The sequence below is a fragment of the Octopus sinensis genome, linkage group LG4, assembly GCF_006345805.1.
Source record: "Octopus sinensis linkage group LG4, ASM634580v1, whole genome shotgun sequence".
Classification (NCBI taxonomy): Eukaryota; Metazoa; Mollusca; class Cephalopoda; order Octopoda; family Octopodidae; genus Octopus; species Octopus sinensis.
Window position 1 is genome coordinate 87830817 of NC_043000.1, and position 14409 is coordinate 87845225.

At 37.1% G+C, this 14409-nt stretch overlaps 1 protein-coding gene across 1 annotated transcript in view; it reads right to left on the reverse strand.

Annotated features, from left to right (window-relative positions):
• LOC115210881 (focadhesin) overlaps positions 1-14409 on the reverse strand; it is a 321641-nt gene that overhangs the window by 133747 nt on the left and 173485 nt on the right. Inside the window, exon 21 of the mRNA XM_029779651.2 lies at positions 4629-4717. Coding sequence (XP_029635511.1) covers positions 4629-4717 — 89 coding nt within the window. The remainder of the gene's footprint in view (positions 1-4628; positions 4718-14409) is intronic.

Below are 14409 nucleotides of genomic sequence, written 5' to 3' on the forward strand. Positions count from 1 at the left end.
TTATGTGCTACTAATACTTTCATGTTGAGAAATACCTCAAACATATTCATCAGGCACAAACCACACACCATAATGAACTAAAAACTGAATGAGAGGAGAAGCACAAAAAATTGAGAAGGAAGCATACAGAAAACATGGAAGGTTAAAAAATGGAAAGCAAAAAACGGGAAACGAAAAAGTAAAACATAAAAAGTTAAAAAGGTAAAAGTGTTATTCTCCTTAGACCTTAAATTATAAGGCTGGAAAGATATCAAATTAATAAGGTATATGTGGAATTTTCCAATTCTTCAAAATGTACTTAGACACATGTTTAGAACTGCTGAAAATTTCAAACCTAATGTTCAATAGTAAGGGATCTTAGATCTGAAAACGATCTGAATTCTTTCAGCTAAACATAGGATGTATCAGGTGTAATGGCTCCTTTTTATTATTGATTCAATCTCCTCCACTACAGGGATAGTCATACTTTGTACTACGTACTCCCAGTAACACTAAAACCTTCATTGCATTGTTGTATTTTCTACTTCAACAAGCATCTTTGATCTTAGGAGTAGCCATTGTTGTTGTAATAGTCATGGTATCAAATGTTTGGGAGGATGAGACATTTGTTGTTCTGTTTATCATGAGAGTCCACTAGAGAATCATGATTGCAGTTGAGATATGCTAGTTGCAGTGAGGCTGCATCCACTGGTGTAATTTCTAATAAAAAAGTAAGGGTCAACAAAAGAGCCACAATTAAAACATAATTTGGTGGATAACCATAGACTAAAAGTGCAAATGATAAGGTAGAAATAGAACTTTTGGAAAACTCAGCTCATCAGCTGGTTTCCATACAATGGAAAAGTGCTGGAAACCACATTACTTCATTCACCTACCCTTTAAATATGAAGCATCATATATCAATGTTTTAACATCATCTTTTCCATGCTAGCATGGGTCAGATGAGAGTACAGTGGAGTAGAGTTTTCTATGGCCGAGTGCCTTTCCTGTCACCAACCCTCAATTGTTTCCAAGTGAGGTCATATTCCATGAGTTTACCAAATAAATAAACAGCCTGGACACAATATGAGAAGCTGGAAACAAAAGTTCTACTTGAATAAGTCTACTGCTCACAAAGATCATGCAATGTGTCAAGGCATGTAAAAAAATGTACACCTTCATGGTTTTGCAGTGGACTGCAAGCATAGAGCATTGTATGAACAGTGAAGCCTATTTTCTACGGCATTCAAATCTACATGAAAATAAGGAGAAACACAAACTCATTAACACTCATGTGCACACAGATATACATGCATCTACATGAGTGTGCACACATGTGCATGCACATTGGAAGTTCAAAATGTAAGGTCAGTTTTGCTTTTCATCATTTCAGGGTTTATAAATGAAGAGGTACAAACTAATGGTGTAACCGAGAGGCTGTTGGACTGGATGCCTCATATCTATTCCAGCTCTATGTGTTCTGATAACAACTCCTTCAACATCACTAGTGCCAAGTAAATCATAGTGATCTTTCCATTCCATTACAAAAAACATTGTTTGTATACTGCTAGCAGGGAGGTAAATCCCTGCCACATCTAGTGCCAAGACCACTGGAGCATGTGATTTCAACCTTCCTTGATATTGTCAATGATATACACTTGACCACTAGAGATTGCAGCAATTCATCTCCATGCCAAAGTATTTTGCATTAAAAGCCAATATAAGTGTTTCTCTCGTGCTAACTACTGCAGTATAGCTTATTCTATCAGAACATCTATGTTTAGGTGGGGATAAATATTACCTTTAAGTATTAATACAGCCTCTGTCACTTATAAATATATTTTAACAGGCTCACTGACTAATCGAAACACTAGCATCTGTTCTGGCACTGTTATTCTATTTATCGCTGGTGGGGGAAATGAATTGCTGCTATCTCTAGTAGTCAAGTGTCCATCAGTGACAAGACCAAGGAAGGTCGAAATCATGGGATCTGGTGGTCTCAGCACTGGAGGTAGTGGGGATTTATCCCCTGGCTAGTGATATTAACAAGAGGCACCAAAAGCCAGGATGCGAGTTTCTCTCATGGTAACTACTGCAGTATAGTTTGAACAGAACATCCACATTTAAGTGAGGATAGATTATTTTTTAAAGTCTGCTACTTATCCTATTGGTCATTTTCGCTGAACTGCTATGTTATGGGGCTATAAACAAACCAACACTGGTCATCAAAGTGGGGTGTGAGATAAATACACAAACACATGATGGACTTCTTAGAGTATCTGCCTACCAAATCCATTCACAAAGCTTTGGTCAGTCTGAGGTTATAATAGAAGACACTTATTCAAGATACCATGCAGTGAGACTGAACTTGAAATCATGTGGTTGGGAAAAGTTTGCATGGGTAAGTACCCTGACCTCCTAATATGCTGCAAATCCCATATTTTGGTTTAGAAAAAAGAAGGGGGTAGGGTGAGGTGGGCTCCCCTCCCCCATCCTGGAATTTCTTTTTTTTTCATTGAATGGATTCCTGTGACCTCCTAATATACTACAAAACACTTTTGGGGGTCCAAAACACAGGGTGAGGTGAGGTGGAAGCCTTGGAAATTTCACTCCCTACCTCTATTAATCTTTTCACCAGCACGATTTTCACTAAGGTAAAAAAATAAAAATCGGATTTTTTTTTGCATGGAATCAAGTACCCTGACCCCCTAATATGCTGCAAATCTCTTATTTTTGTTTGGGAAAAACAAAAATAAGTAGGGCGAGGGGGAGCCCGCTATCCCGGAATAATTGCGAATTTTTTTTATTTTCATTGAATGAATTTGTGACCTCCTAATATGATACAAAACCATTTTTGGGGTCCAAAAAACGGGGTGAGGTGAGGTGGGAGCCTCGGAAATTTTACCCACTCTCAACATTTTACAGAGTGTGAATTACATGGCTTGTTATTAAATATATATAGTAGAGAATGTGACATCTATATTGTGTGTGTATATATATATATATATATATATATATATACATATACATATACATACACACACATATATATATATATATATATATATATATATATAATAGCATGCAAACCTTCAATACAACCTTCTCCAATGCATATCTTCTTCGCTGCAGCCTTGACCGATAGTACCCCTAGGAGGGGTTGGGACTAGATTGGGATTAGTCACTGCCTTTTAGTGGCTCCGAGCCCTCTTTCGCTAGGTTAGCTTAGGCTTAGGTTAAGGCTACATTGTGATCTGAACATAACCTCTTCTGACACAGAGGATCGGGAGACCTTTTGAGTGTTCTATTTTCCTTGCTAGATGGGCTCCCAACCCATGGGCCAAGTGGGGGTTAGATGATGGGGGTGGTGATTTCAAGAGGGCTGGCATGTGCAACCTGATCACCTCTGCCGGTCAAACTCCCAACCCATGCATTACTGTTGCGACACTGACTCTGCAGAACTGGGTTGGGTGTGAAAACCAACTTTAAAGTATAAATATAGATATTTTGAATCAGCAATATTGTGTTCGGTTAAATCCTATCTGGGGTGAAAAATCAATAAACTGATTCCTTATGGGGTTTTCCATTCAATCAGGATGAAAAATCTATAAACCAATTCCATATAGGATTTTCCACTAAAATTGGCTATACCCATTTTCAAACATTTTTACCAATTTTACCAATTTTGATGTATTTTGTTCAAACTTGATACTGATGTTACTTAGGACTCATGGGATCTTTGAATACTTTAAGTTCTCCAAAAAACAAAAACAAATCTATGGGTGGAAAAAAAATCGATAAACCGATTCCTAATGGGATTTTCCAATCAAATTGTCTGCAACCCATTTTCAGCCAAACATTTACCAATTTCAATGCATTTTGCTCAAATTTGACGTCGATGTTACTTAGTTTGGTTTGAAACAAAGCACTTGATTAGCTTAATAATCCTAACTGAATCCTGGGCAACGCTGGACTATACTGCTAGTATATATATATATATATATATATACATATATATATGATGGCTTCCAACCAATCTACTCACAAGGGTTTGGTTGGTCTGGGGCTATAGTAGAAGACACACACCTAAGGTGCCATGCAGTGGGACTGAATTCAGAACCATGTGGTTGAGAAGCAAACTTCCTGCCATCCACTCATGCCTGCATCTATATATATATCTATGTATAAACACATATCTTTCATAAAATATAGATATTGCTAACACAGATGAATACATTATTTGTTCTACTTCACTTTGACCTCTCTTGTCCGTTAGTCTTATGACCTTAAATCAACCTTTGGTAGTGGCTGTGCCAGTCTGATGTACTTGTCATATACATTACTTAACTTATTGTATGTCTATTGTCTGAGAAATGTGATTTAATTACTAAAATCATTTCTGAATTTGTGATGGCATCACAGACAACTTTGCCACTATATAAGCATACAAAGTTCTAGACTTTCTGTCACAGTTGATTCTTGTTTATAGAGTTCTGGCAACAGACACAGACATGAACACAAGTAAATCTATATATGTATATACATTTCTGTGTGTGCTTGTACACACACACACACACACATTAACAGAGATAAAGACAGGGGAAATATCAGTAACCAATCTATCCTATAGAAGCTGAAACACTTCTTACCATAACCATGCACTATTTTTTTTGGCAGAAACTTCATCTTCTTGAATCTGGTTATGTTGTAGTTGAAGGTCAATTTCTGCGTGCCGACCCTTAGAAGAAAAAAAAAGAAAAAAATAGTTAAAAAAGAAGTAAAATAAAAGAAGAGAAAGATAATAGAAAACAAGGGCAACATAAAAGAAAAACAAGCAAACAATATGAATGTATTAAGGAGTCCTATCCAATGCATCTCAGCATAGAAAGGTTTATGTAGAAAAAACAAAAAAAAAAATGCAGCTGCTGATGATGAGGATGGGATGATAACAACAACAATGATGGTGATGAGTATGATGATGTTAATGATGGAAATGGTGAGTACAGCAACATAAAAAATTTTACTATTTTAGACCATGAACTGAAAATATGAAAATGGGGAAAAAAAAATATATATATATATATGTGTGTGTGTTTGCAGGCATGGCTGTATGGTAAGAAATTTGATTTGCAACCACATGGCTCCAGGTTCAATCCCACTGCATGGCACCTTGGGGGAAGTGTCTCCAACTACAGTCTTGGGCTGAGCAAGCCTTGTGAGTGGATTTTGGAGATGGAAACTGAAAGAAGCCTGTTATATATACATATATATATGCATATATCTATCTGTGTGTGTCTGTATTAGTCCACTCATCACTGTTTGACAACTGGTGTTTGTGTGATTACGTTTCCATAACTAAGCGGTTCGGTGAAATAGACTGATAGAATAGGTACTAGGCTTACAAAGATTAAGTTCTAGGGGTAGTTTCTTCAACTAAAATAAAAACCTTTAAAGCAGTGCTCCAGTATGGCTGCAGTCAAAAGATTGAAACAAGTAAAAGAATGAAAGAATGTATATATATATATATATATATATATATATATCATCATCATCATCGTCGTTTAACGTCCGTTCTCCATGCTAGCATGGGTTGGACGGTTATGGAAGCCAGAAGGCTGCACCAGGCTCCAGTCTAATTTGGCAATGTTTCTACAGCTGGATGCCCTTCCTAACGCCAACCACTCCGTGAGTGTAGTGGGTGCTTTTTACATTTATATATATATATATGTGTATATGTATGTATCACCTGCTGTAGTTTACAGAATGTCAAGTCTGCAGTATCAAAGAAGAAATATTCTATAATTATTTACACCTAGAGGAGGTATCAAACTCATTTGATCCTCAGTAAGCTTGAAGCATCATAGTAGAGGACATGTACATAATACCAAATTAGAATCAAATTAGGACCCTTTATTTATAAACTAGGTGCTGAAACATTTTTGATCATAACCATGCACTACTGTTTTTTTAGCTTGTATTAATTGTCCAGGTTTAGTTTCCATACCAGTATTTGAGTAGATATCAAGAGGATGCATAACCTAGTGACTAGTGTGTTGCACTCAAAATCTTGCATCCGTGGTTTCAGTTCCTACATCAGGTGAAGCTGTGTATTCTTGAGCAAAATACTTCATCTCAGGTTGCTCTGTGATCACCTCAGCACTTGATGCATAGTACACTGTTCACCTGTTCAGGTAACACCGATTTGATGAAAGATGTCAAGTAACGTACAGCATATACTCTTGATTACTGTCAATTTATCAGGTCATTTGGCTAATGCTAAACACTCATACATTGTCTTCAACAGGAGAGTACAACATCATGTCTAAGAAGTTCTACTCTAAATAATTCAACTGAGTTTATGTTGTTTAGCCCCAGGTCAACCCCAACTGAGCAGGCCTTTGACAAAACCCTTCAAACTGTGACTAGCTTTTCTTTTTCTTGATCAGGTATTACATTATTATAATTCCATGCTTTTGGAATTGAGAAAATAGTTACTGTAATAGTCATTAGGAATCAGGTACAATTTCCCTAGAAAATATAGTATGCAACGTTTTGATCATGAATTCGTGTTGCAAAAAATTGATCGGAAACAAGAGCAACATCATCATCATTATTATAATTATTTACCATCCATATTCCATGCTGGCATGGGTTGGACAGTTTGAGAGGATCCTGTGGGCACAAGGAATGGCTTGCTCTTCCTAATTCTTATTTCTTTATTGCCCACAAGGGGCTAAACACAGAGGGTACAAACAAGGACAGACAAAGGGATTAAGTCGATTACATTGACCCCAATACGTAACTGGTACTTAATTTATCAACCCTGAAAGTATGAAAGGCAAAGTCGACCTCGGCGGAATTTGAACTCAGAACATAACAGCAGATGAAATACCGCTAAGCATTTCGCCTGGCGTGCTAACATTTCTGCCAGCTCACCGCCTTATGTTCTTCCTAATGGCCAACCACTTTACAGCATGCATGGGGTTCCTGAGAGAGGCAGCTTCAAGCTAGAAAGTGACAGGTTAAAATATCAGAAAAGGGGCCAGAACAGCCAAATGGGAGGACAAATAACCTCTAACAACTGAAATTTGGATATACAAGGATGGACATGGAGTTCTATGAAGGTGCATGTCTCAGTGGTTAGAGTGTCAGGTTCACAATCATGACATAGTGAGCTTGATTCCTGGACTGGGCTGTATTGTGCTCTTGAGCAAGACACTTCATTTCACGTTGCTCCAGTTCACTCAGCTGTAGAAATGAGTCGCAACATCACTGGTGCCAAGCTGTATCAGCCTTTGCCTTTCCCTTTGATAACATTGGTGGCATGGAGAAGGGAGGCTGGTATGTATGGGCGGTGACTGCTAGTCTTCCTTGAACAACCTTGCCTAGACTTGTGCCTAGGAAGGGAACATTCTACATGAAATTTCATGGTCATTTATGACTGAGGGGAGTCTTTACCCATTTACATAGAGTTTGAAGCATTGGCTCACTGTTGCACTATCTCTGTGATGTAGCATCACTGATTATGTTATATGTGGTGTGTGAGTCTGTGTGTTTGAGCTCTTGTTTTGACATCATGTGACAGTTATAAATGAACATCACCATCATATAGGCATTGTTGTTTATTTTCAGTTTTCTGTGAAAATCTCAGGATAATCAAGACTGTTTTTGGAAATATTATGTTGGTTAGAAACAGGTGTGTCTGGCAACAGAAAAGGCATGCAACTGTAGAAAAATACCTCAACAAATTGCATGTGCTCCCTGCAAGCATGGAAAAGTGGATGTTAAATCATGAAGAATGATGTCAATATGTGGGCATGTGACAGGCTTCGTTTGGTTTCCATTTACCAAATCAACTCACATAGTTTTGAAAAGCTCAGAGCTTTTGTACAAGACAATTGCTTAAGTTATTTTGCAGCAGGTGTGATACCATAACAACATAGTTACATATTTCTGAAGCAAACTTCTTAACTGCACAGCCATGTTAAGTAGGCACATATATATGTGTGTGTGTGTCCCTTTAAAGATATGTGAAACAGGAGACCCCTACAGGTAAGGATTAGCAAGAGGAAAGGCACTCAATTGTAAAACATTGCTTCAATAATATATTCATGTAACTCATGCTAGCATGGAAAAACAGATGTAAACCAAATGAATGAATGAAATTGGTCCAAGCTTTACCATTTCAGTGGTCAATCAAAAAACAACAAAGTTGCAGCCCCAATCCAATGAGAAAGTTCCTATATAATGACCTGCCTTGGTAAAAACAGCAGCCAAATTTCCCTCTCACTTCGAAATATAATCTTAGAAAAGTAAATACATTGGATAATATAATCCACTACTTGAAGATACAAGGTGAGACTCTCACAACTGATCTGGGGGTTAACCCTTTCGTTACCGTATTTATTTTGAGATGCTCTGTTTTTCTTTGAATTACTTTAAATATAACAAAGAATTTAGTAAAATAGCTTAGTTATCATTAAGCTAGTGTTAGGAACATAAATTGTGACTAAGTTTTGGTGGAAAATTTTAATTCAAAACTTATAAAAACAAGACATTTGTACTCAGAACCAGGGCCGGTTTCAGCCGGGTTGGTAATGAAAGGGTTAAACAACAATGACAACATCAACAATATAGAGTTAATTCAATTATATCCATCCTAAATGCACAAAACTGTTGGAGGCAAGCAATAAAATTGTGGTTATCTGAGTAGTATACTATTTTGAATTCTTAATTCATCAGGAAGGCAGTGTCATCTTTAGAAATAATTTATAGTATATTATATATTTTGTTGTTAGTATTTCTTATAAAACTGTGCTCATTTGTATGATTTGAAAAGAAAAGAACCAAGTTTGACAGGTATGAAAAATCTAATTTTCTAGTGAGCAATAAAGTTGTTTATCTAATTTCCTTGTATGACTTTTGCAAATATATTTCATTGTAAGTAGTTGTAAAATTTTTGTTTATTCTTTAGAAATATCAACTAGTTGTACTAAAAGCAATAAAACAAAACACTCCACCAACCCCTAAACATACAAAGAAACTGCAAAAAAACCACTTAGACACAACAAGCAAAAATTATCAAAACAATTTCTGAGAAAATGGCATAAACAAAGTACGCCAACAAAAACAGGAAAATATATGAAAAGAAGATAAGAGGAAAAAATGATAAGAGAAAATAAAAATATAGTTTTATAAAACTTAGTTGTGAATAAATAAATAATACACAAGAAGTTTGCGACTAACCCTCAGGCTGAGATGAGCAAACATCAAATACAATGGTGATAGACAATATTAAAATGTGAGATGCATCACTGCCACAACAAAAGATAATCAATAAAATAAATTAGAAAAGAAAACAATGTTAATTGTACCTTTAACATATAAGCCATTTGTAGTAAATAGATAAGCTGAGTTAAATGTTTTGTTTGGTGATATTTTTTTCTTAGATGCAAAATACATAAATTAAGCTAGCATATTTTCTATCAGTGACAGCCCTCACCCTGTGCATCAACTACTTCCAAATTATTTAAATCATTTAAAGAGTGCTTTGTGTCAATAGGGATGAATTTAGCTAAGATATTTTCTGTCAGTGGCAGATCTCAGGCTGTACATTAACTAATTCCAAACTATTTAAAAGCTATGTCCTTTCTTCCTAAGTGTACACAATTGAAACATCATTAAATTAAAAATAGCCATCCAGGTATTGAACTTAATATATATACACTGTTGAGAGGTATGTTGGTGTAGAATTTTTGTCGGAGAGAAAACTGCTTCTTAGATGTACTGTTTTAAAAACACAAAGTCATTCTGACAACAGCTAGAGATAATACTAGGTGTATTTTGGCCTTTTTGCACTTTGTCGATAACGTGTACTCCCTAATCATCTGCCAAGAGGAAATATCTCTCTTCTAGTACTTAGGAAGTAGTGAATAGTACAATTACTGATATTACATATAGCTGCTGGGATGAATAAAAACACAGACTATCAACTGATTTCTCCAGTCATGCTTTGTATCATAAAGAGGGAACGGAGGAGGGAGTAAAAGTGAGATGCAGAAAGAGTGAATACAAGAAGTGCTGAAGAAGGTCATAATTTTCCAAAAATTTACCACACCCTTCCATTTTTCATATGAAATTTTGCAGAGATAGTTTTTCAATGAGGTAGATTGTGATCATGTTGACAAAATTTAGAAAATTAATAGCATACATTTATTGCAAATTTATTTTACTTAATTATATTTTAACTCTTTCGTTACTGTATTTATTTTGAGATGCTCAGTGTTTCTTTCAATTACTTTAAATATAACGAAGAATTTAGTAAAATAGCTAAGTTATCATTCAGCTAGTATTAGGAACATAAATTGTGACTAAGGTTTGGTGGAAGATTTTAATTCAAAACTTATGAAAACAAGACATTTGTACTCAGATCCAGAGCCGATTTCAGCCAGGTTGGTATCAAAAGGGTTAAAGTATTAAGTATACTTCCTTTGAAAAATAATTAGTATTACTAGGCTCAAGTACAGCTGTGTGAATAAGAGGTTTATTTCCCAACCACATGGTTTTGGGTTCAGTCACACAGGGCATCACCTTAACCCTTTCGTTACCAACCCGGCCAAAACTGGCTCTGGCTCTGTAGTACAAATGTCTTGTTTTCATAAGTTTTGAATTAAAATATTCCACCAAACCTTAGTCACAATTTATATTCCTAACACTAGCTGAATGATAACTAAGTTATTTTACTAAATTCTTTGTTATATTTAAAGTAATTGAAAGAAACACAGAGCATCTCAAAATAAATACATTAACGAAAGGGTTAAGGAAGTATCTTCTACTATAGGCGCAGGAGTGGCTGTGTGGTAAGTAGGTTGCTTACCAACCACATGGTTCCAGGTTCAGTCCCACTGCGTGGCACCTTTGGCAGGTGTCTTCTACTATAGCCTCGGGCCGACCAAAGCCTTGTGAGTGGATTAGGTAGATGGAAACTGAAAGAAGCCCATCGTATATATGTATATATATATATGTGCATGTGTGTTTGTGTGTCTGTGTTTGTCCCCCTAGCATTGCTTGAAAACCGATGCTGGTGTGTTTATGTCCCTGTCACTTAGCGGTTCGACAAAAGAGACCAATAGAATAAGTACTGGGCTTACTAAGAATAAGTCCCAGAGTCGAGTTGCTCGATTAAAGGTGGTGCTCCAGCATGGCCACAGTAAAAGAGTATAGCTCCAGGCTGGCCAATGCCTTGTGTGTAGATTTGTGAGACAGAAACTGAAAGAAGCCTGCTCTGTGTGTGTGTGTGTGTAATTCACTTAGGCATTGCAAGGCTAATAACCTGGTGTAGAACTCAATATACATATGGTTCAGAACAAAGTGTTAGATGAGTATAGAACAATAATAAGAAAAATAGATGGCACAGGACAAACAATAGTTATGTCATGAACTTCGTTAGCTTACAGTTGCTGAGTGTCACTTTCATATAAGCAGCACCATTCATTTCCGATATTCTGTGGAAATATGGAGAAATATTACCATATTTGGAAACAGGCAAGGGTTGGCAACAGGAAGAGCATCCAGCTGTGGAAAATCATCTTTCCATGCTTGCATGGGCCAAGTGCAAGGGTCGAAAAATGATGTGAAAATAATGATGATTCATTTTAGCAAAATGCATAGGCACAAGAAATTTGATAAAATTTTCTTGTGTCTAGGAAGAGTCATCATGCCAATATAATTAACAAATGCACTAGTTCAATGAGTGGAATTGAACCAGTGTGCGTGTTAATTATATTGGTAAGATGACTCTCCCTAGACACAACAAAATTTGTTTCAACACCCAAATTCACATAAAGAATATTGCAAACCAGATGCCAAAACAGAATTTGATAACAGTTGAATCATAATTATTGTATGTATGCCAAATGTTCTTCTATTACCTATACTACGAACAATACACTCTCAAAAGTTATCCATCATATGATGAGTAACACTCTAATATATACATACATATGGTGGAAGAATATGTATATCATCATCATTTAGCATCTGCTTTCTATGTTGACATGGATTAGATGGTTTGACTGGAACTGGTAAACCAGAGAGCTGAGCCAGGTCCCAGTCTGATTTGGCATGGTTTCTATGGCTGGATGCCCTTCCTAATACCAACCACTCCAAGAGTGTATTAGGTGGTTTTTACATGCCACTGGCATGGGTGCTTTTATGTGCCAGTAACATGACACTGTCATTAGCCACAGCTATGATTTCACTCAGCTCAATCAATCTTCTCAAGTATAGCATATTGCCAAGGTCTCAGTCAAGTTTCCGTCACTTGTCATTGCCTCTGTGAGGCCCAAAGTTCAAAGATCATTCTTCACCACCTTGTCCTGTGTCTTCCTGGGTCCACCTCTTCCACAGGTTCCCTCCATATGTAGGAAACAAAGGAAATATAGATGGATTGGACACACACTGCGGGAAGAACCCTCAAATGTGACACGACAAGCACTTGACTGGAACCTGCAGGGGAAAAGGAAGCGAGGATGTCTGAAGCAGACATGGAAGTGGAGCATTTTGGATGAGCTCAGGACCATCAGCCTGACATGGGAAGCAGCCAAGAAACACCCCAATGACCGCAAAGTGAAAAACACTGTTGAGGCCCGATGCTCCACAAGGGGCAAAAAGGATTAAGAAGATATATATATATAGGCGCAGGAGTGGCTGTGTGGTATGTAGCTTGCTAACCAACCACATGGTTCCGGGTTCAGTCTCACTGCGTGGCATCTTGGGCAAGTGTCTTCTGCTATAGCCCCGGGCTGACCAATGCCTTGTGAGTGGATTTGGTAGACGGAAACTGAAAGAAGCCCGTCGTATATATGTATGTATGTATATATATATATATATATATATGTGTGTTTGTGTCTGTGTTTGTCCCCCTAGCATTGCTTGACAACCGATGCTGGTGTGTTTACGTCCCCGTCACTTAGCGGTTCGGCAAAAGGGGCCGATTGAATAAGTACTGGGCTTACAAAGAATAAGTCCCGGGGTCGATTTGCTCGACTAAAGGCGGTGCTGCAGCATGGCCGCAGACAAATGACCAGAACAAGTAAAAGAGTAAAAGAGTATATAAATTATGAGAGAGATTATGCAACAGTCTAAGGCATAAATGTATCCATAGGCATTACTGGTGTATTACCTCACTATGTATAGGCCTTACTATAAGGTTAACAGTAGTTGGTAATTTAAATGATAAAACCATAAAACTGTGGTTTAATATATTCAGATAAGAAAAGAAATGGAGCAACGATTAACAATGAGAAGTTGATTATTGGTATTAAAAGGCCATTGTTTAATTGTAGTTCAAGAACATTTACAGCCCTTTCAGTTTGTTAATTCAAAATAAATTTGCATTAATCTCGTTCCATTTAACAAACATCATCAGAATGATTTAGAGGAATACAGTAGTAGAAAAAAGGGGAATGAAAAGAAATTGGGAAAAAAGGAAAACAGGAAAAAGTCTATTAAGTTTTTAGGCTTACATTTTTGTGACTTTTTAGGTTCCACGTGTGTGTACATTTCTTCAATTAGATGAATGGAGCAATTTTTATATATGGCACATGGCTTAGTGGTTAGTGTATTTGACACTTATGATCATAGGGCTGTGAGTTCGATTTCTGGCTGAGCATTATGTCCTTGGGCAAAACACTTTACTTCAAGTTGCTCCAGTCCACTCAGCTGGAAAAAGTGAGCTGTACCTTTGATTCAAAGGACCAACCTTGTCACATTCTGTCACAATGAATCTTCTTGAGAACTACATTAAGGGTACATGTAACTGAGCAGTGCTCAAATACTTGCACATTATTTCATAAGCAGGCTGTTCCATTGATCAAAGCATATGAAACCTTTGTCATCATAATTGATAGTGCCAGTTTTTCATATATATCACCGTCATGATCATCATCATTGTTTAACATCTGTCTTCCATGCATGCATGGGTAGGATGGTTGACAGGAGCTGACCAGGTAGAAGATTACCCCAGTCAATTGTGTTTGTTTTGGCATCGTCTTTATAGCTGGATGCAGTTACTAACACCAACCACTCCACACAATGGACTGAGTGCTTTTTATGTGGTACCAGCACAAGCAAGGTCAGTCTTGACAGAATTTTTGCAGCTGGATGTCCTTTCAAATGCCAACCACTTTACAGTGTGGACTGGATGCTTTTTATATGGTACTAGCAGGGTCACCAAGTAACTTGGAAAACAAGGAATTTTGAGAGGGAAGAGGGCACTGGAGCAGGAGATCTTGTGTCACACGATGAAAAGTTAGTGTGATAGAGAGACAGAGAATCAGAGACAGGTGTCTTGTAATAGAGGAGGCACATGGTTACCCAGCAAGAGAGATAGAGAGAGAAGTACAAGAAAGAGGGCAGAAACAGGTGATG